Source organism: Neovison vison, chromosome 3 (genome assembly GCF_020171115.1).
Source record: "Neovison vison isolate M4711 chromosome 3, ASM_NN_V1, whole genome shotgun sequence".
NCBI lineage: Eukaryota > Metazoa > Chordata > Mammalia > Carnivora > Mustelidae > Neogale > Neogale vison.
In genome coordinates, this window is record NC_058093.1 from 95,401,853 (window position 1) to 95,425,173 (window position 23,321).

The 23,321-nt window shown below is 44.6% G+C and overlaps 1 protein-coding gene across 1 annotated transcript in view; it reads left to right on the forward strand.

The window, feature by feature from the left end:
* Positions 1-1,200: 1,200 nt before the first annotated feature.
* The window catches only part of LCT (lactase), a 53,988-nt gene continuing 31,867 nt past the window's right edge, over positions 1,201-23,321 (forward strand). Inside the window, exons 1-5 of the mRNA XM_044242566.1 lie at positions 1,201-1,837; positions 10,126-10,205; positions 13,031-13,114; positions 17,295-17,397; positions 19,567-19,645. Of these exons, the coding sequence (XP_044098501.1) occupies positions 1,201-1,837; positions 10,126-10,205; positions 13,031-13,114; positions 17,295-17,397; positions 19,567-19,645 (983 nt within the window). The remainder of the gene's footprint in view (positions 1,838-10,125; positions 10,206-13,030; positions 13,115-17,294; positions 17,398-19,566; positions 19,646-23,321) is intronic.

The following is a 23,321-nucleotide window of genomic DNA, read 5'->3' on the forward strand; positions in this document are numbered from 1 at the left end:
AAGTTCCACATTGGGCTCCCAGCTCCATGTGGAGTCTGCTTCTCCTTCAGACCTCCCCTCTCATGCTCTCTCTCACTCTGTCTCTCTCTCTCTCAAAATAAATAAATAAAAATCTTAAAAAAAAAAAAAGAAGTGTTTCTATATATTCTGATATAGACAGTGTTCTAAGAGCTGTTAAGTGGAAAAGAAGAAATCAGAGGAACAATACATAAGGCATAATTGCATATATGTTAAGTTATATGTTTAAAATGTTATACATAAAAAAATAAAATAAAATAAAATAAAATGTTATACATTTACATATATTTGCATTTGTATATATTTAGTAATAGTTGAGTTGCATTGTTCTAAAGATGCTAAAGAATGATCTAATTTCACAGCTTACCTGTTCACCATTGTTACCAATGAGGAAACAGAGGCATGGAAAAACTAAGTAACTTTCACCAGATAAGATTTAAACTCAGGAATTCTGACTCCTGAATAACCAACCATTAAACTCCAGAAAGAAAGAAACCTGGAAGGCAGCATAGTGTTGAGAGTACTTACCTAAGGAAGGTAAGGGGGCTTGGGGAAGGGGAATTTGCAGGTTTTTCATACATGTTTCTGTAACTGAATTTTTTACACAATGTGTTCATCATTTAATTATAAATATTTCTTTTAAGTTTTATAATTTTTTAAAAGATTTTCTCTCTTTGACTTAGAGCAGGGGGAACAGCAGAGGGAGAGGGAGAGAATCTCAGGCAGACTCCCTGCTGAGTGCAGAGTCCGATGTGGGGCTCAGTCCCAGGACCCAAGATCATGACCTGGGCCAAAACCAAGAGTCCAACACTTGATCAACCGAGTTGCCCAGGTGCCCCTACTTATGTAATTTTAAGGGGGGAAAGGCTTGCAAGGGACTCACCTTTGTTTTATTATGTAAGTGAATTTTAAACTAATTCATAATTAAGAAAAAGACGTGGAGAAATTTTCCCTTCAGACATTTTCCAGGCTCATCTGCACAAATTACGTGAGATGTCTGAGGTTTTTGTGTTATCTCTGTGGTCTTTAAATTTTTGATATTTCACTGGTAAGCTGCACCCTGATTTCATTACCATAGATAACCCAGTTAAATATTAAATGTCAACAGTCACTCAGCATTTTACAACCTAGCTGTTGTTATAAAAGTGAGGATTTCATATGCTTCCTAACAGGTACTTGAAAATGGAGCTGGCTTGGAATTCAGTCTTTATTGTCCTCCTATGCTTTTCATGCCAGGGATTAGATTGGGAATCCGACAGAAACTTCATTTCAGCTGCTGGTCCTCTCACCAATGCCTTGCTGTACCAGAGTAGTCCACTGGGATCCCAGGGTTCTAAATTTGCAGCAGAGGATGAAAGCATTTATGTTTGTCAACAACCACTGCCTGCTTTCCTGCCAGAGTACTTCAGGCGTGTTCATGCCAGTGGGATCACCCATTATAAAGTATTTCTGCCATGGGCACAACTTCTCCCAGCAGTAAGCTCTGAGAATCCAGACAACAAAGCAGTGCAGTGCTACCAGCGGTTCCTTGAGACCCTCAAGACTGCACAGCTTCAGCCCCTGGTCGTTCTGCATCACCAGACGCTCCCTCCCAGCACTGTCCAGAGAAGTGAAGTCTTTGCTGATCTCTTTGTGGACTATGCCTCATTCGCCTTCCACTCCTTTGGGGACCTGGTTCAGATCTGGTTCACGTTTAGTGACTTGGAAGAGGTGATGAAAGAGCTTCCCCAACAGGAATCAAGACCTTCACGTCTCCAGACCCTCGCTGATGCCCACAGAAGAGCCTATGATATCTACCGTGAAAAATATGCTTCTAAAGGTAAGTCCACACAACCCTGATCTGATGGCTGACCCACTGGCAGTCTTCATCACCCACCTTCTCCCACCCTCCTCACAGTAGGACTTGACATTTCTTCCCACTCCCCTTCAGTAATCTTGTCATACGTATTTATTAGTGAGAAAATAACATGGTACTGAAAACTTCCCGATGAAGAGAGGCAGAGGTGGCTTAGATGGGATAGTGCCCAGCGTTTCCTTTGAAAATATCTTTTAAGCCCTCCTTCCCCAGTCTTGAGTCCGTGCCATCACAGAGTATATTTTTGCCCTTCCTTCTCCAGTCCTCCCTTCCTGACTCTCCAAGGCTTTAAGATTGTCTGTCCTCGGGGCGCCTGGGTGGCTCAGTGGGTTGAGCCGCTGCCTTCGGCTCAGGTCATGATCTCGGGGTCCTGGGATCGAGTCCTGCATCGGGCTCTCTGCTCAGCAGGGAGCCTGCTTCCCTCTCTCTCTCTCTCTGCCTGCCTCTCCGTCTACTTGTGATTTCTCTCTGTCAAATAAATAAATAAAATCTTTAAAAAAAAAAAAAAAAGATTGTCTGTCCTCCCTCAGTCTCCCCTTTTTCTCATGCAAAGCAAGTTATGCATTCTAGCTGAAGTTTTCATTCCAGCAAAGAGGACAGATAAAATATGCTGATAGGTGGTGAGAAGAATGTAATAGCAAGTGTCCATATTCCTGCTTCAGAGCTAATTCTGATTCAAGTTCTGATTCAGTAGGTTTGGACAGGGCCAGTACCTGTGTGATTTTAATAAATTCCTAGGTGAATCTGAGGTTCACTAATTTTAAGAACAAGTTTTGGATTATATATGCTTTCTGGTTTTTATTATGTACTATATGTATGTTTGTATACGTAGTAAATAACATATATGCGTATTTGTATATCCTACTTTCTAAACTTAAGGTATTTTATGAGTATGTTCTTATTTTACTAAAAATTCAGTGAAAGAGAGAATGAGTTTTTTAAAAGATTTTATTTTATCTCTCAGAGAGAGCACTAGCAGGGGCAGTGGGAGGGAGAGGGAGAAGCAGATTCCCCGAGGAGCAAAGAGCCTGATGCAGGACCTGATCCCAGTACGCTGGGATCATGGCCTGAGCTGAGGGCAGACACTTAATTGACTGAGTCACTGAGGCACCCTAAGAGCATGATTTTCAGTGTTCTTATAGATTCTCATCATATGAATGGATCAGAGTTTTAACTATTTCTCTCGTGGGGCACCTGGGTGGCTCAGTCAGTTAAACTCAGGTCATGATCCCAGAGTCCTGGGATCAAGCCCCCAGTAGGCCTCCCTATTCAACAGGGAGCCTTCTTCTTCCTCTCCTCCCAGCTTGTGCTCTCTCTTTCTCTCGCTCTCTCTCAAATAAATAAATAAAATCTTTTTAAAAATAAATTAAATAATATATAAATATAAATGAGAGAAATAATTATTTCTTTAAAGATTTTATTTATTTATACAAAGGAGAACAAAAGGGAAGAGGGTCAGAGTTTGGAAAATCAGACTCTCTGCTCACGGGAAGACTGATGGGGAACTCAACCCTGGGACTCCAGAATCATGACCAGAGCTGAAGGCAGAGGCTTAACCAACCGAGCCACCCAGGTGCCCCATATATATTATTTATACATAAGTTTATTTAATTTTCACCATTATGAATTACATCACAATGAATGTTCTTATATATAAACCTTTTTTACCTTCCAATTAATTCTTTCTGATTCTTAGAATTGAAATTACTAGGTCAAAAAACGTGGATTCTTTAAGAACTTTAAAGCATGTTGCTAAATTCCAGAAAAGTTTTTTTTTTTAAGATTTTTTTTTTTAATTTATTTGACAGACAGCAATCACAAGCAGGCAGAGAGGCAGGCAGAGAGAGAAGAAGGGAAGCAGGCTCCCTGCTGAGCAGAGAGCCTGATGTGGGGCTCGATCCCAGGACCCTGGGATCATGACCTGAGCTGAAGGCAGAGGCTTAACCCACTGAGCCACCCAGGCGCCCCCAGAAAAGTTTTAATAGTAGATACCAATAGCTATAAAACTGCTCTGACCCTATTCAGCCTGTCTTCGATGACATAATCATTTCTGTTATTGGTAATTTGACAGCTGAAAATTACTATCTCCTTATATGCTTCATTTGCATGTATTTGATTATAAAGAGATCAAACTCTTTTTTTCTATGTTAAGAATGAAAGCAGGGCAAGAGAAGAAAGAGTATGAGCGTGAACAGGGCCATTTCAGATAGGGGTGTCAGGAGGGTTGTCCTCAGAGAGGACATCAAGGGAGGCAGCAGCAAATGGATAGGAGAAGAGGATTCCAGGCAGAGAGAAGAGCCCCTGCAGGGGGACAGTGATGAGCCCAGCAGTCAGTTTAGTGAGCTAGGAGTAGTGGATGAGAGATGGGGAGAGGCTGAACTTGAAACTGGAGTCTTTGGAAAGAAGAAGGAACCTTCCTCGGAGAGGGTGAGCAAGTAAATGTTTGTTGGCTGTAATTCTATTGAAGAAGCATTGGGTAAATGAACTTCGAAAGAAGGCAAGACTGAACTTGGTTCATCTCAAACAGAAGAAAATCTATCTTGTTTTGAAGACAAACTCCATAGACTTATTTTGATTATAAAACTATATAAACATGTTATTAAAATGTTTGCAGAGCCCATTTTAAATCTTAATCAGGTTACTAAAGACTGTTTCATAAGCTCATATTTTCCTTTTCTTCTGATGCTCATTCCTCCCATCCTTCATTTTGTGTTTCATCAATATCACTAGATTTCTACCCCATTATAATGCAGGACATAAAATAAATTCTCTTTCCAGTCTCCTTCCTATTAAGAAAGGTGGTTTTTCTTCTTTCTCTCTCTTATTCTCCTCTCCCTTTTTAGTCCAATCCTTTTGTTCTTTGTAAAATATATCACCTAATATACACAAAAAATTGTATAAAATATGTTGGTTAAAAGCAAAATAATATAAAAAGATTACTGAAGGCTTTTTTTTTAAAAAAAGCAAAATACTATAAAAAATACTCATGGAGGGCACCTGGGTGGCTCAGTGGGTTAAAGCCTCTGCCTTCGGCTCAGGTCATGATCCCAGGGTCCTGGGATCGAGGCCCGCATCGGGCTCTCTGCTCAGCTGGGAGCCTGCTTCCTCCTCTCTGCCTGCTTCTCTGCCTACTTGTGATCTCTGTCTGTTAAATAAATAAATAAAAATCTTTAATAAAAAAAAATACTCATGGAGTGACCTCTCAATAGAATTAAAATAGTATTAAATGGTAGTATTTAATACTAGTATTAATATAGTAGTATTAATATGTAGTATTAATATAATAGTATTAAGATTGAATACCACCTTAGATCAACTAGGAGGACTGTAATGAAAACAAAACATACAAAAAGAAGTGTTGGTGATGATGTAGAGAAATTGGAACCCACACCACTGAATGGGAATGAATGGTGGGAATGAATGGTGGAGCAGCTGCTTTGGAAAACAGTATGGCAGTTTCTTGAACAGATAAACTTCAGAGTTACCCTATGACTCAACGATTTGTGTCCTAGGTATATGTCCAAGAGCAATGAAAACAAATGCCTGGGAGAAAACTTACCACAAACATTCATAGCAGCATTTTTCATAATAACCCAAAGTGGAAACAACCCTACTGTCCCTCAACTGATGGATAAACAACATGTGGTGTATACATACCCAAAAAGGAATGATATGTGGCACAACACAGGTGTACCTTGAAGACATGAAGCTAAGTGAAAGCAGCTAGTCAGAGAAGACCACATACTGATATGATTTCATTTATATTCAATCTCCAGACTAGGCATAGAGAGGCTACAGTAGTATAGCAATGTCTAGGGCTAGAAGAGAGAATAGAAAGTGACTGCTAATGGATAAGAAATTTCTTTTTTGGTGATGAAACTGCTTTAGATTAGAGGCACCTGGGTGACTCAGCTGGTTAAGTGACTGCCTTCAGCTCTGGTCATGACCTTGGAGTCCCAGAATCAAGCCCTGCATCGGACTCCCTGCTCAGCACGGAGTCTGCTTCTCCCTCTGACCCTTCCCCCTCTAGTGCTCGCTCAGTCTCATTCTCTTTCTTGCAAATAAATTAATAAAATCTTTTAAAAAAAGAAATAGTGGCTATAACTGTACAACTTTGTGACTATACTAAAAACCATTGAACTGTATACTTTTTTTTTAAGAGAGAGGGGGAAGCAGGCTCCCCGCTGAGCAGAGAGCCGGATGTGGGGCTCAATCCCAGGACCCCGAGATTATGACCCGAACCGAAGGCAGAGGCTTAACCCACTGAGCCACCCAGGCGCCCCGAACTGTATACTTTAAAGGTTTTATTTTTAAGTAGTTTCTGTACCCAGTATGGGGTTCCAACTATCATCTCAGCCCTAAACAACCACTAATTAACATGCTGTCTCTATAGATTTCCTTGTTCTGAACATTTCATATGAATGGAATAATACAAAATGTGGTCTTTTGGGACTACCTCTGTTGGGATTTGTTGAATGTTTCTATCATGGATAAGGCTGAGATTATGAGTTTTAGGAAGGAAGATTACAGAATAAAGTGCTATTTTCATCATATCATATCAAGGGTACATACTATCAACATGATTTATACTGTTGATGTTGACCCTGATCACCTAATTGAGATTGTATTTGTCAGGTGTCTCTAGGGTAAGGTTACTCTTTTTTCCTCCTTTCCATACTGCATTCTTTGGAAAGGAGTCACCATAAAGAACTCACACTTAACGATTGGGAAGTTGTGCTCCATCTTTTTTTTTTTTTTCTATTTTTTTAAGTAGGCTCCATGCCCAATGTGGGGCTTAAACTCACTACTCTGAGACCAAGAGTTGGATGCTCTGAGTACTTGGATTGCTCAGATGGTTAAACGTCTGCTTTCTAATAGGGTCATGATCTCGGGGTCCTGAGATTGAGCCCCACATTGGGCTCCCAGCTCAGTGGGGAGTCCGCTTCTCCCTCTCCCTCTGCCGGTCCTGCTTGTGCTCTCTCACTCACTCTCTCAAATGAATAAATAAAATCTTTTTTTAAAAACAGTTAAAAAAAAAAAAAGAGCTGGATGCTCTACCAACTCAGCCAACCAGGTGCCCAAGTTATGCTCTCTCTAATAAGTAGTTTTTGTAAGATCTTTTCTAGGGGCACCTGGCTAGTTCTGTTGGCTAAGCGTCTGTCCTCAGCTGAGGTCATGATCCCAGTGTCCTGGAATCAAGCCCTGGATCAGTCTCTCCTTGCTCAACAGGGAGTCTGCATCTCCCTCTCCTCTGCCCCAGCTCCTGATCTCTCTCTCCCTCTCTCTCTTGCTCTCAAATAAATAAAATTTTTAAAGAACAAAGTTATTTTTCGGGTGCCTGGGTGACTCAGGTCATAATCCTGGGGTCCTGGGATTGAGCTCCGTGTCAGGCTATCTGCTCAGCGGGGAGCCTGCTTCCCTTCCTCTCTCTCAGCCTGCTTGTGATCTCTGTCAAATAAATAAACAAAATCTTAAAAAAAAAACTTAATGGTAAATTTTATGTTATATATGGTTTACCAATTTTTAAAAAATTATTTTCTAATCTTTCTATATTCATTATTATAAACCTCACATTTATGTGTTCACTGTGCTGCCACTGGGGAGGATTCAATAGAAGAGAAGATTCTTGGCAGAAATGGAGGTTGGGGAGAGTGGGAACTTGCATTTCTTGGGAAGAGTAGAATTGCACACAGCATCCCCTACTTGTACAACAGTAGGACACAACCCTGGATAACACTAGTAATACCAGCCTCCCAACACAGCAGTAGTAACTTGAAGCATTGATATTGGCAGTTCAATATTGGCCAGATTCCTTTTATTGGCTCATTTGAGGCAAGGGTGGAAGGAGCAAAAGGAAAGGGGTTATTTTCTGTAAAAGACTATAATGGTTTTTAGTGGAATGACTTCCCTTTGTGGTGGAAACAGGTGAGCTTATCCTTTAGTGAGGTCTAGCAATACCTAGAAGGAACATGAATTTACACCATGCTATGCAGTGATTTTATACACAGGTTTAAACAATTCTCAACCCACACCAATTTTGAGCTCTATATACATGAACACCTATCTTTAATTACATCCAACAAAAATTGCAGGATAGGGACGCCTGGGTGGCTCAGTTGGTTGGACGACTGCCTTCGGCTCAGGGCGTGATCCTGGAGTCCCGGGATCGAGTCCCACATCAGGCTCCCAGCTCCATGGGGAGTCTGCTTCGCTCTCTGACCTTCTCCTCGCTCATGCTCTCTCTCACTGTCTCTCTCTCTCAAATAAATAAATAAATAATCTTAAAATTTAAAAAAAATTGCAGGATAAATTATTCTAAAGCAGAGTAATTACCCCCTTCTCAGTCCCATACAAAACATAAACTGCAAGCTCAGAGTGAGAATCTGGTTTTGAGCAATCTGCATTTTGCAGTATTTTAGAAGGTATAACTGCTCGCACTGGGAATAGCTTGGCAACCATGGTTGGGAAATTTGATTATTTTGTATGATGTAACAATTTCTGGAACGTCAAGTACATTTGTTCACTCTAATTCTAAAAGCGGCTTGCAGAGTCAAATAAAATGATTAACTGTACTACTCTTGTTTCATTTATTGGTCTAGAGATGACACTAAGCTGTACATTTTAAAATGTTCAGCACATCGCTGACGTGATGAAGAATGAAAGCACGGATATCTGTGCAAAGGAAAGGGACCCATCAGGCACAACCACTAAGTAACTAGATAATAATTCTATCTTATCAGAACGAGGACTGAATGTCTCTAAGTGATATTCCCTACGCAGAAGATTTCAAAGTTCTATCATGTTTATCAAAGTCAAGCCCATTTGGGGGCACGTGGGTGGCTCAGTTTGAACAGCGAGGGACTCTTGATCTTGGGCATAGAGATTACTAAAACAAAACAAAGCCAAGCACTCTTGTAGTTGTTAGCGGTGGTTCACTGTCTCAGGACAGCTTCCTCCTGTAGAGAATCTGGATAAAAGTGAAGTCACGAAGACAGCCTAACAGTTTAACTCCCAAACTCCAGTACCATTCCGTTTTTGCTTAGTGGTTCCAAACCCCCACGTCTGCTATGCACCCAGCGTTGAAGGCGGTATCTGGAGGGATTGAGGAAAGGTTTTACATTTCGCTCCTCAGCGAGCACACAGTGCAGTGGGAAAGACTCAGGCGCATGCCGGACTGCTAGCGCGCAAGGTGCACGGCTGAAGACGCCCGCCTCCGCGGTGGCGTGTTTCTGGAAACACAGTGTGAGGGGAAACACACTGTCGGGAGCACCTGGGAGGCCCGTTAAAGCGCACTCGCTGTGGGGCTCAGTCTGCCCACAAGCACGCAGAGGATTGAGATGCACTCGTGTACCAGCATCACTGTAGGTCATCAACTATCAAAGCACGTAGGTACCCGCTTCAGGGGTTTACGGTTCCCCCGCTTTTTTTTTAACCCTTCCGTGCATGCGCAGTGGGGGCTGAATGGCCGGTGTACAGGGAATGAGGACCCGGGAACAGCCGCTTGCAGGGAGCACCCAGCCTTCAAACGAAGGCTTCTACACTGTGAAGGGGCAGGGCGTGGTCATTGATATTATTTTTCTAAAAGACGTAGAGGTGTCTTGCGTTTCAGGGCCCCGTTTTATTTTTATTTTTTAAAGATTTTATTTATTTGCCAGAGGTAGAGAGAGAGAGTACACACAAGCAGGCAGAGAGGCAGGCAAAGGCAGCGGGAGAAGCAGGCTCCCTGCTGAGCAAGGAGCCCGATGCGGGACTTGATCCCAGAACCTTGGAATCATGACCTGAGCCAAAGGCAGCGGCCCAACCAACTGAGCCACCCAGGTGTCCCCAGGGTCCGTTTTAGAAGAGACATTCTTTAAGGGGACTTTGCTGTTTTTAAAGCCACCTTGTTATCCAAAATCTTTCAGCAAGTGTAAGTCATGTAAGTGATTTTCTTCAGAAATCTCGCCTCATCCTTTTTTAAAGGTTTTACTTATTTTACTTGACACAGAGAGAGCCCAAGCAGGAGTAGCAGCAGAGGGAGACGGAGAAGCAGGCTCCCCACTGAGCAGGGAGTCCCACACGGGGCTCAGTCCTGAGACCCCAGGATCATGACCTGAGCAGAAGACAGACGTTTCACTGACTGAGCCACCCAGGTGCCAGGTTCTTTTTAAAGAACAGGAAAAGAGTCCCCATGCAGCTTCCACGGTCGCAGCTTCCATGGTCCCAGCGTCCGACCTCACTCACCTGCAGCGGATTCCTCTGGTTGCTTTTAGGTGGAAAGCTCTCTGTGGTCCTGCAAGCTGACACCCTCTCAGAGCTCCTGCTGGAACCGTCCACATCTTCGCTTGCCAAGGTGATGACAGCCCCTCAAAAGAGCATTTGTAACCTCTGAGGAAAGTTGGGATTTTTATTTGAGAGTGCAAGAGAAGTTTTCGTCTGTTGGCTTGACATTTTTAAAAGTGCCTCTTCTGAGTGTGGTCCATTCTCTAGATTCATGTTTACAAACAAAATCTCATTTGTTGCAGTCCCAGCTCTTGCCTATGCAAAAAAAGTCCAACACCTCTGTTTGCTTATTTTTTTTTAAGATTTTATTTATTTATTTCACAGAGATCACAAGTAGGCAGAGAGGCAGGCAGAGAGAGAAAGGGAAGCAGGTTTCCCGCTGAGCAGAGAGGCCAATGTGGGGCTCCATCCCATGATCCTGGGATCATGACCTGAGCTGAAGGCAGAGGCTTAACCCACTGAGCCACCCAGGCGCCCTGCTCTGATTTTTTTTTTTTTTAAATTAAGAGTCCAAAATAGCTTCTTAGAGGAGAGGCCAGTTTGTAGCAAACAGATTGCTAGGAAGATACAAGGAAGAGTAAAGGGTTTTGTTTTGTTTTTTAAATAATGTGCTCCCTGGAATCCCATGTTGGTTCCTGCCTCCTCTAAACATACCATTTTAACTACAGTTTTTAAAAAAGTTTTTAAAAAAAATCTGAGAATTAAACAGCCTTGGCTTCTGTAAGCTTGGCAGCTGGGCAGTACAGAAAGTCACCAGAAAAAATAGCTGATTTCTGTAGTTCTGTGGCATTTGACAGGATGTCATGTAGATAGCACGGGGCCCTATGACAGACACCAGTGTCTGTGTGATGATGCAGGCTCCGTGGGTCAGGGTCCGGTCCTCAGATTTACCAGCTCAGGAACTTAAAATCCAGATGTGATAAGATTCTGAATAACCAACTCCGAGACTGACTGGATGGCCAGAATGCTGTCTAAATTAATTTACACGGGGTAATAATCGCTATCAGTTATGAACTCAGAAGACCAAAGTGCTGATCAGAAAAGTGCTTGTTGAGCAATAGCCTATGAACTGGTCTCTTTGAACTGGTCTCTTTGCTCCAATCGGTGACACCCAGGGCTTCTGGAATTTCTGAGTGCACAGTTTTTAAATCGGTTTTTATCAGTTTTCTCCTGGGAAGCTACACTCAGGGTTCACTCTGAGATTTTAAAAAGTGCTTCATGGATGGTGGTGACGGTGTCTCAACAATGGGAATGCACTAATACCCCTGAACTTGCTAAATTTTATGTTATGTGCATTTTGACCAGGTTGCAGGAATTGGTACAAATTGCTCAGGGTCTTCCAGAGTGTGGCTCGCTCAGGCTGTCTTGCTCTCTCTCTCAGGTCTCCCCTCCTGTTTTCCCCAGCGTGTATGCTAGGCTTTCTTCCTGTCCTCTTGCATGTGCGCTCATGTGACCTTCCTATCCCAGCCTTGCTCAAATCTCTTCCAGCAAAATTCTACCCGTTTACAATGTACATGTGCATATGCTCTCCATCAGGAGGCCTCATTTAGTCCTACTCCCTTGCTCCACCTGATGTGCTCTCTCTCCACTTGGAACACTTAGCCTTTTGTTTAGACCAGCACTTCCCAAGCCTTGTGTATCAGAATCACCTGGAGAGCTAGTAAAGCACATAAGGGCCCCAGCTGAATGTGGAGGGACGGTCCTGTGTCTTCATAGGCTTCCCCAGTTCCCAAGTGAGTTTGACGACCTCTGAGGTGGACTTTGCTTATCCTGTTTCTAACTATTTGTGTTTTTTCATGTCCTTGGCGTACTTGCTAACACTCTATATTAATTTGTAAGCTTTTGTGGTTCTTATGCCTCTTTAAATGTGAGTCCTCAACCACTGCACTGAGCACAGTGATTTCAGAGGAGGAACTCAATGACCGGGTGTCGCACACAATCGACAGAGGAAAGTCAAAGCTGGAGGTGGGGAGAGAAGGGTTGGAGTGGTACTAAGCAAAGCAGAGCAAGGTGTGGGCTGTTTGGTGAAAACTGATGATGACTTGATTAAGAAAGCCATGGGGAAACCCTGGTGAGTCAGTTACCGAAGGTCCACAGGGCACTTGGTTGTCATCCGAAGCCATTGTCATTATCAGGGTCTTTGTCCTGAGGGAACATATCATCTCTGCAGGGTGATATCTAGTCCTGATAAGGATAGAATGGCTTAGGAGAAGGGCAGAGAGGGAAGCGCAGTGGTATCTTGATGGGCTTAGACTCTGCGAATCTGAAGTTCTTAGAACATATGGAGGCCAGAGACTGTTCTGGAGGGTATGGCCAGGACTGTGAGAGCTATATTCTCTGATAAGACTCTGGGCCCAGCTAGGGTCCACTGGGGCGGACTTGAGACTGTGGCCTGACGGTAGCCAGTGTTTATAGCCTACAATTAAAATGAAACCCCAAATCCCAGTAGGGTCTGGAGAGATCCCTGAGGGTTCTGTTGGTGTCTGAGGGCTCCACTCTCTCCATCTCAGCAAAATGGGAGGGCTCGGAGGAGGGTGCTGACCAGGGCCGCTCTGGCCTGACTCCCTTAGTGCTCACCTGTTTGGTGGGAAGCCACCATTTCTGGCACAACGCATTTCATTCATCCACCCATTTAATCATATACATTGATCGAGCACTTACTGTGCTCCAAGCACTTTGCTGAGCACCTGGTGACATATTCCCCAAAACAGGCAGGCACATCCCACACGCACACTCCCATTCTGTCCCCACTTGTCCTCTGCCTGCTTGTTCCTTGGAAAATCTCCCTTCAGAGAGTATCCATTTAGGAATAGGAGCAAGAAAAAGGGATATTTCTGAACAGCAGTTTGCCTTGAAATTGCTTACATTCTAATGACCCTATTTACTTATTTCTAGGGTGCTGTCGATTTCCTCTCCCTTGATTTGTCTAATGAATGCCAAAGTGAGGCGAGTTTGTCTCAGACGCTGAGTAAACTGCAGGTAATTTGAGCCATTTCTCACATTGATGATGAATGGATACAGTTCCCAGCAGCATATTAGACATTAATGCCCAGCTGATGGGCAAACTGAGCTTGCCCCCACAGCTGCCAGAGAGGCCGAGCTGCACCGGGGAGATAGATCTCCCTTGCCGCATTGCTGGAGAACGAGGGGTCGGTGGGGGGAGAAGGTCGGCAATCTTCTCTGTAAAGGATAAGGGGACTTATCTTGTTAAGGTAAATATTTACATGATCTCTTGTGTTGAAATCTAAGAATTAAAATTCCAGTATTCTTTCTAAGATTTAAAAAGGCATTTCATGGATGGTGGCCATGGTTACCCAACAGCGTGAGTGGACTTAATGCCATTGAACTATACATGTGAAAACGGTTACGATGGTAAATTGTATATGTATTTCACAACTGAAAAGAAAAAAGAAAAGACCTTTCACACCCAGGTCTGCTAAATCAGATGCCAGCCATAAGAACCTTCCTGTAACCTCAGGCCCTTTCTTCCTGTTCCCAGGATTGTTTTCCTTGAGTATAAGGATTATGACTAGTTAGAGAAAGTGTGTTGATTACCACCTACCTAAGTGTTAGCTTTCTCCCCTATGATTGGTCCCTGCTGAGCAACTTCTTGTGGAAGACAAGTTCCAAATTCCCAGGAGTCCTGATTGTCCCCCCCGTACCTCCTGATAGGGTAGAAGGGATTTTACCTTCTGAGTTCTAGCAGTATTTCCATACTTCGCCCTGAAGAGCTACCTTCTCAGAGGCCTCTCTGGGGATGTCTGGCCACCAGCACTCACCCGTGCCTTCCTCTTGCTCCTGCTGGGGTGGGCACAGAGCCGCTCCCCTCTGCTTTCTGCCCTGTGTCTCCTAGTTTTGAAACCCAACATCCCACCGTCAAGCCAGGTGGATCGTTAGAGGAATTATCTGTTGCGAGGCCAAGCTCATCAGTGTCAAACCCTCAGTGCAGCAGCTGGGTGGGACCTCCATTTGACCTGAGGCTGGAAGCTGGAAATGGATGAATTAGCATCCTTCCCACCTCTTGTCTCTGGATTTTCCTGCCACCCCTTGCAGGCACCACTGCTTTGATTATCTACAAGGAATATGATCTCATAATCCAAGACAGCAGATGCATTTGCAAGACATTTGAGTAATAGCTGCTGTGGTTTTCGTGCCTGCTGTATGCCCAGCTGAGGGTGGGATACTTGATGCTCACAATATCCACACACACACACACACACACACCCCGCCCCCGCCACAGCCAACCCCAGACCGTAAGAAACCTAACCAAGGTCAGACACGAGGTAGGGAGCAGAGCTGGGACTGGAAGCAAGCATTCTCATGACACCACACTGCCTCTCCAAAACAAAAATAATTCTAGGTTATTGGGAACTATAATGTTATATAATGTTGTTGGGAACTATAATGGCGTTTTTGAAAATCACGTGTAATTTTAGTTATTTTTGTAACTGTCTTCCCTCCTGAACCCGAATTGCCTTGACCCGACTGTGCCCTGGTGGGCTTGTGTGCCTGATTTCTGGTCCTTCAGGGCCGCTTACGTAGCATTTTCGAAGCCTTTCGATGCCTGTGATAACTAAACCTGTCCTTTGTCTTCCTTAAGGAGTTCCACCAGAGCTTGTTGCTCAGTGAATGGATTCAGACCACGCTGACGTTTTAAAACTGTCTGGCTTATGCAGACGTAGCGTTCTTTAGAGAGCCCATCAGCATTGCTTGGGCTTCATTTCTGCTTCAGAATGTGGTTTACAGGGTTTCCCTCTTTATATCAAAACATTTTCAAGAAGACCTGCCCTCACCAGTGCCTGGCGAGAGCCTTAACGCTGAGTCAACAGCCGGCCAGCCCAACAGTAAAACCTGCCTTGGACAAACTCAGGCTGCCCTTGGTTTTGCCCTGCGGTGATTCTTTGTTCCTTTTATTTCCTTAGGTAGGAATTAAATTTCACGTGTTGCCCTTGACAGCTCAGATGCAGCCCAGAGATTCCGGAAGGCTACTCGGATTTCCAGCTATGAGGACAGAACTGAGCTGGAGAGGAGACCGGCCCTCTCCATGGTCCTTGGTTACAAGCCTGTAGTGTTCCACACACTTAGCCCCCCAGCACAGGAAGAACAGCTGAATTCTCACCCAGGAACCCAAATCACACCACCCACAGCTTTCTTCCCCGCGTGCCCCGCGTGCCTACCATCCCTCCTTAGCGCAGGTCCCCTGCCTCCTTCTGGGTTGAATGCAGAGCAGCGGGGAGCAGGTGCCCTCTCCCTTCCCGTTTCCCTCCACTCTCGCCAGAGTACGTGAACATCCCTCTCTGAGCCTCAGGGTCCAGCAGCCACTGCTCCTCCCACCAGCACACAGGTGCTCTGGGCTAGAGACCATCCTCAGGGTCAGCATCTCGATAAAGAGCCACAGCACGTCTGAATTCTGAAATCTGCGGGAGGTGCATGAGCAGCCTCTCACATCTTATTAGTAGGAGAGGCTCTGCTCTCCCAGGGAATTCTCTGCTCATCAGAAGACTCCTCCAGCTCTCCCATCCTGTGATAGCACAAGCCGCCCCCACTGTGTATTGACCTTTAAGGATAGAGAAAATCCTCTGTTTCCCAGCACATGGAAAGGACAAGGGCTGTGTGAGCTGCAGCTCCACTAATGGTGGTCCTGGGCCACTTAGCTTCGCCAATCTGAAGACCCCTTATCTATGAGGAAGGGACACTGTTGCAGGTGACTCGGAAAATAACATGCCCACCTTCTTTGGAAGTGGTTGTGTTGGTATCTCTCAGTGACATTTAACTCCTCCGAGGAGGGAAAACTTGGTGTGGGGAAAATGACCAAAGCCAGGCTTCCCAAAAAAGGTTATTTAAGGTGAAGTCAAGCTGTATGCCAACAGATAGGTCCCCCAATAACGGGTCCGTGATCAAAGGAGCGAGAGTGATACAAAGCGAAGGTCAAGCAAAGCTTTATTTTGCGCCAAGCATCAAGAATCAAACCGACTGGTTGGGGCCGTCTCTTACAAAGAGGCGATGATTCTCAGCCTCATAGACTAACTTTTATAGAGCAAAGGCCATGTGGTTGAGCCTGGCCACACACAGGTGGCCAATGAGATTGTAACACACAGAGAAAACTGCACAGTCATGCTAGGTCACACATGGGTAGCCAATTGAATTTCAATTTACCCTAGTAGATATTTGAACTAGCCTATCACCTTGGTCAGAATTGGCACCCAAAAGGTGGGGCCCACTCTCCTTCATAGCTAGGGAGACAGTACGTGCACCCCACTGATTGGATGTCTCCACCTGGCCTGACCTGCCCTTGTATCTGGGCTTTGCTACCTGGGATTGGTTTCCTGGACTTGCTTTTAAGTAAGTTCCTCTGGGAGGGGCAGGGTCAATCTAAGTTTACTGCATAAACAACAAAATGGCTCCCTTTGGCTAAGTAGGCCCTTACACCAACCTTCAAATGTTTCCTTCACTGTGGAGAAGAAGATGAGAGAAAAGTCACATCTGCTCCTTTTGAATGAAGACCTCTTCTTTTAGCTTTTTATCATGGGAAATGTCAAATATATCTAAACATAGACAGGAGAGTGTCATGAATCCATCCCCACCTTCAAAATCTATTGACTTATGGCTAATCGTGTTCCATCTATCACCTACCTTCCCCTTATCAAGCCAGATTAGGCGTTTCTTTGTTGTTGCTGTTGTTGTTTTTAACTCAAGACTCTAAGATCAAGACCTGAGCTGAGATCAAGAGTGGGACACTTAACTGACTGAGCCACCCAGGCACCCATCAAGCCAGATTCCTCTGACACAAACCCCAGACATTCATAAATACTGTTATGGTGGCACCTGATTAAGCTTCTTGTCATAACAAAGGCCCCTAACGTGAGTGGATGGCCTTGTTCCTGGTCCCAACACAGGGCCGGGTTCTAGGAGGAGACTTGTAAGCATGTTGAACCTGTCTCTTGGCCAGGGGTCAATGGGGAGAGTGGCTGATGTTACTGAAAAGTGTCTACTGTTCCCCCTCAGGGTCTAGGGTCTGCTCCCATCACTAATTGACCTGGCTGGAGAACATTTCTCAAACCAGGGTATTTATAGCTTCTCATCTTGAAGCTCTATCCCTGTTATCAAAAGACTTACTCTAGACAGCTCCCGTTCACTTTCTGGCTTTGATCTTTTTCAGACTATTGAGCCAAAAGTGAAAATTTTTATCTTCAATCTGAGATTCCAAGACTGTCCTTCCACCAGGAAGAACTCAACCGGGCTGCTCTTTAGCCTTCTCAAGGGTGAGTGGACCATTGCTGGAGAGGTTTGTTTTTGTCCTAACAAGTTTTTATTTCAATTCAAGATAGTTAACATACAGTGCAGTATTGGTTTCAGGAGTAGAATCGAGTGATTCATCACTTACCTAGAACATCCAGAGCTCATCACAACTACTGCCCTCCCTAATGCCCATCACCCATTTAGTCCATCCTCCACCCACCTCCCTCCATCAACCCTCAGTTTGTTCTCTGTAGGTAAGAGTCTCATGGTTTGCCTCTCTCTCTGTTTTTATCTTATTTTATTTTTCCTTCCCTTCTGCTATGTTCATCAGTTTTGTTTCTTAAGTTCTGCCCGAGTGAAATCCTATGGTATTTGTCTTTCTCTGACCTATTTTGTTTAGCATAATATACTCTAGTTCTAGCCATGTTGTTGCCAATGACAAGATTTCATTCTTTTTTTTTTTAAGATTTTGTTTATTTATTTGTCAGAGTGAGCACAGGCAGACAGAGTGGCAGGCAGAGGCAGATGGAGAAGCAGTCTCCCGCCAAGCAAGGAGCCCGATGTGGGACTCCATCCCAGGACGCTGGGATCATGACCTGAGCCGAAGGCAGTGGCTTAACCAACTGAGCCACCCAGGCGTCCCAAGATTTCATTTTTTTTTGATGGCTTAATAATACTCTATTGTATATACACCACATCTTCTTTATGCATTCATCAGTTGATGGATATTTGGGCTCTTTCCATAATTTGGCTGTTGTTCATAATGCTGCTATAAACATTGGGGTGCATGTGTCCCTTCAAATCACTGCTTTTGTATCCTTCGTGTAAATACCTATAGTGCCAATTCTAAATTGTAGGGTAGCTCTATTTTTAAGTTTTTGAGGAAACTCCATGCTGTTTTCCAGAGTGCCTATGCCAGTTTGCATTCCCACCAACAATGTAAGAGGGTTCTGCTTTTGCTGGTGAGGTTTTGAGTGCTATTTGGTGCACTGGCTTGGGGAGTAGCAGTTTTAAAAGTCTGCGGTTCCAGTAAGAGGAGGGACCAGAAGAGGGCTGGTCTGAGAGATCTCCCCAGTTGGGCGTAGTGTCCCTTGCCTTTGTATTCTTGGTCCCTTAGCTCCCACTGACTTGAGAAAGAAGAGAGGTTTTGTACAAAGATGACAAAGATGCTTTGGTCTTTTGGAAATAAAGACCATTAGGCTTCCAGGTTCAGGTGTAAGTATGGGAACTGCTCTGTGCCTAAGTGTCCCTTTTCATTACTGCTCCCTCCAAGATCTCTCACCTTTGCCCCCCTCCACTTATCCTTGCTCTTTTCCCCATTACCTCAGCTTGCACATGGCCCTGGTGAGCACCTTACTGAAGCCTTCAGATCTAAGACCTGCAGCTCATGGATCATCTTCTCCGTGTCTCTTAATTCAAATTCATGAGAGTGAACCTGATTGGTGGACCATGGATCAAGAGATCACTCAGGGTCCAGTCACATCAAGGGAAAGGTGGATTGTGTTAAGGCATCAGGGGCTGAGGTCTACTAGAGAGGGGCAGGTTCCTGGGTGTCCTGGTATTCATTCCAGTCACCCTATAAGGTAGAGTAGAGTAGAGGTCAGTAGTGCCCTTTCTACTACTTGTAGCCAGTGCTGAGCCAGCTTCATAGACCTCACGACACTCACCCATAGATACAATTTAATAACCCTCACCCTAACTCACATTTGATGGCATAATGATTTCTGTTCTTAAGTTCCATCCCTTTCTAAATGGCTAAAATAGTCGATTTATTGTTTCTGCATAGTTCACAACAATTTTAAAAATTCCATCTCGTTCTGATGTTTGAGTTCTTCTAAATCAGTTGTTCTCCATGTGTGTTCTTCAGACCAGCAGGGTCAGCATCCCCTGAGAACTTGCTAGATATTCATATCCTTGAGCCCCACATCAAATGAACTGGCTCAGAAACTCTGGGGTGGGCCCAGCAATCTGTGTTTAACAAGGTCTGCAGGCGATTCAGATGCACAGGGAAGTTTGAGAACCACTGTTCTAGCTACATGGAAGTCAGTTCTGACCTCACATGGTATTTTCCAGGGAGCTTAGAATGATTGCTTGGAGCTTGGGTGTGGAATAAATAAGAAAATAATTGATTGCAGCCATAAACACTGTTGGTTGGGCCTCCAGGAGCCTTATTTAAACTTCTTGTTTTACAGCCGTAAGTGAACACCAGGTTCTCACCATTGGATCTGATGTTAATACTCTGCTAAGCTGTTCACCAAGTCCCAAGAAAAGGTAATGTTAGATTTCCTATTGAACTATCAATACGTGATACTTGCAGAATGCTCTTTCACATGTGTACTCACGGGGGACTGTTGTCATCTGCCTCTTGGCCAGTGATTTTTATCTGGATGAGAAATGAAGGCTCCAAGGGGACAGCAGCAAGAAAGCCAGTCTCCCACTGCGTATGACTCTGGGCTCACGTGTTTTTGCATCCTCCCTTGTCATTCTGCCCTTGTGAACCTAGCGGTTTGCCCAAGTCCACACAGCAAGCAGAGCTGGGATTTTGAACCCTTGCCTTCTAGTTGAAGAGCTTGCTGGAGGTAGTGTGTGTTTGTGGAAGGCTGGGTTAGAGATAGATCTGACTGCCCCATTGAAGTTGACCTGAGCAAGTGAGGGGAGTTCTCTGCACCCGTTTCCTCCTGTGAACTGTGAAACCTCTTTCCCACAAGGAGACAGTAGTGTAGGTTGGAGATTCAGCTGTTGCCGTGAGGCAGAAGCCTAATTCAGGGATTTTCTGAGAGGTTTTATTTTTTTAAAGATTTACTTATGTGTTTTAGAGAGAGGGAGTGAATGGTGGGGGGAGCAGATGGAGAAAGAGAGAGAAATTCAAGCAGACTCCACACTGAGCACAAAACCTGATGCCGGGCTTGATCCCACGACCCATGGGATCACAACTTGAGCCAAACCCAAGAGTCAGATGTTTAACAGACTGTGCCACACAGGTGCCTCTGAAAGGTTTTAATCTATGGTGTGGTTGCAGATAATTTCTTACTGAATGATTGAAGTACCAAAATTTGTAAATGACATATTAAAAAAATTAGAGTGGATATGAGGTTACCCCCATAATGACACCCTCACACACTCAGAGTCTGATATGCTTCTCAAGTGAACAAGAAAAAGATGGTGTGGTGAGCAACACCACAGGTCGTTCCCTAGATCCCTCAGCTTTCTATGGGTGTGTTAAATGCACAAGTTCACGCAGCATTTGTTGACAAAGGACAAAGACTGGAAAGAAGCATTTGGCTTCCCAGACTTTCAGGTAGAGCTCTCCTTGTCCTTCACCTTAGACTTCACTAGGACAGCTCAGTCCAAGGTCATACACTTTAGCTGCTACCACCTCTTTGTCCTTTTCCTCTCCCAACACTTGTATATTCTGTTGTTCAGTCCTCTCAACTTACTTTAAGCCAGCAGGTCACACCAACAAGCCCAAAGCAGCTGCTGCATGTAAGATTTTGTCCTGGGAGTATGAATGGTGGAAAGAGGAGACAGGCCAGAACCGCTCCCTGACCACGCTTGGAGTCAGTGGAGGCATGCTGGCCACATCTTTTCAGAAAATAGTACTCAAGAGGCCATAAAAAGGAGGGCTACCCTGAAAGCTCAGTGCCTGCAAAACCACAAGATGTCATGTAACACCTGTTCCAAGGCTCTCCCTCTAAACCTTGGCCTGAAGCAAAAGTCCAATGCTGGCTAACAGTAACCTGACATCCAGGGGTCCTCACTCAGGTGGACATCGGTGGGCAGCCCACTGGGGGCCGGAACAAGTGGGGGCGGTGGGTTTCCAACAGGACTAACATTATTTTCTCTTTGAGAATCTTAGACCGCAGAGGGGAGACAGGCCCACAAATGACTCTAAAGCCAGACTGTGAGAGGAGCACTGCTCCCCAGATGAGGGAGAAAGAGCATTATCTGGGATGATCCGAGGTGGTTGGGGGCAGGGGAGGGACAGCTGAAGGAGGGCTACCTGAAAGGCCTGGGCATAGGGATCGAGGCTTCGTGTGCTAAATCTCTTCCCAAGTTAGGCAAACCCTAGACTCCCCGCATTAAACCTTTAGAGGGGCTCCTGGGTGGCTCAGTCATTGAGCGCCTGTCATCAGCTCAGGTCATGATCCCCCAGGTCCTGGGATCAAGCCTCGCACTGGGCTCCCAGCTTGGTGGGAAACCTGCTTCTCCCTCTCCCACTCCCCTGATTGTGTTTCCTCTATCACTGTGTCTCTCTCTGTCAAATAAATAAATAAGAATAAAATCTTAAAAAAAAAAAAACTATAGAGTAAATGAGGGGCACCTGGCTACGTCAGTCAGAAGAACCTATGACTCTTGATCTCAGGGTTGTGAGTTTTAGCCCCACTTTGGGTATAGAGATTACTGAAATAATTTTTAAATTAAAAAAAAAAAAAAGAAAAGAAAAGCCTTTAGAGCACACTGTATTTTGTCCAGGGGCTATTTGTTTATTTCTTCAAGACCTAATTTCTTCCAAGCTAGGAGGACAGCCAGGATCAGGAGGGCTGGGTCAGAGCAGCTGAGGCTGTTCACTGAGTGGGTGTCACTTGTGTCCTGATTGTGCTCCAGAGACCTGCATATATTATGGATAATCCATAACTATAGACCATTCCCCCCCTACTGCTGTTTTAGCAAATGTATTAGCTAATGCTTCATAAAACAGGAGGTGTTTAGGTTTGGAAGACCCAGCTTTGCTCCATGGGATGGAGGTCCCTCTGCAGTGTCCCTGTTGCTTCTACCAGTTCTGTGCTCTGTGCCAACCTAGTACTAATGTTATCCTCTCTCCACAAGATGGCTCTTGGACAGGAGATGCTCTTGGACTGCACGTCCTTGGGCCTCCCCCACCCCCACCCCATATATTTTCTTCCCTGGACCGAACACACCCACCTCCACGGACCTTTCTCAAGGTTGCCCTCTGGTGGTATAACTGCCACAACTTTTTTAAAATTTCTATTTATTTATTTATTTATAATTATTTTTATTAACGTATAATGTGTTATTTGCCCCAGGGGTACAAGTCTGTGAATCGTCAGGCTTACACATTTCACAGCACTCACCATAGCACATACCCTCCCCTCTGTCCATAACCCAACCACCTTCTCTATACCAACAATCTTCAGTTTGTTACATGAGATTAAGAGTCTCTTATGGTTTGTCTCCCTCCCAATCCCATCTTGTTTCATTTTTCCTTTCCTACCCTTCAAATTCCCCACTTTGCCTCTCAAATTCCTCATATCAGGGAGATCATATGATAATTGTCTTTCTCTGATTAACTTATTTCGCTCAGCATAATACCTTCTAGTTCCATCCACGTTGTCGCAAATGGCAAGATTTCATTTCTTTTGATGGCTGCATAGTATTCCATTACACACACACACACACACATACATATATACACATACACCACATCTTTATCCATTCATCTGTTGATGTACGTCTATGCTCTTTCCACAGTTTGGCTATTGTGGACATTGCTGCTATAACATTTGGGTGCACGTGACCCTTCAGATCACTACATTTGCATCTTTAGGGTAAATACCCAGTAGTGCGATTGCTGGGCCGTAGGGTAGCTCTATTTTCAACTTTTTTTTTTTAAGATTTTATTTATTTATTTGACAGAGAGAGATCACAAGCAGGCAGAGAGGCAGGCAGAGAGAGAGGAGGAAGCAGGCTCCCTGCTGAGCAGAGAGCCCAATGCGGGCCTCAATCCCAGGACCCTGAGATCATGACCTGAGCCGAAGGCAGCAGCTTAACCCACTGAGCCACCCAGGCGCCCTCTATTTTCAACTTTTTGAGGAACCTCCATGCTGTTTTCCAGAGTGTCTATACCAGCTTGCATTCTCATTAACAGTGAAGGAGGGTTCCCCTTTCTTCACATCCTTGCCAACATCTGTCGTTTCCTGACTTGTTA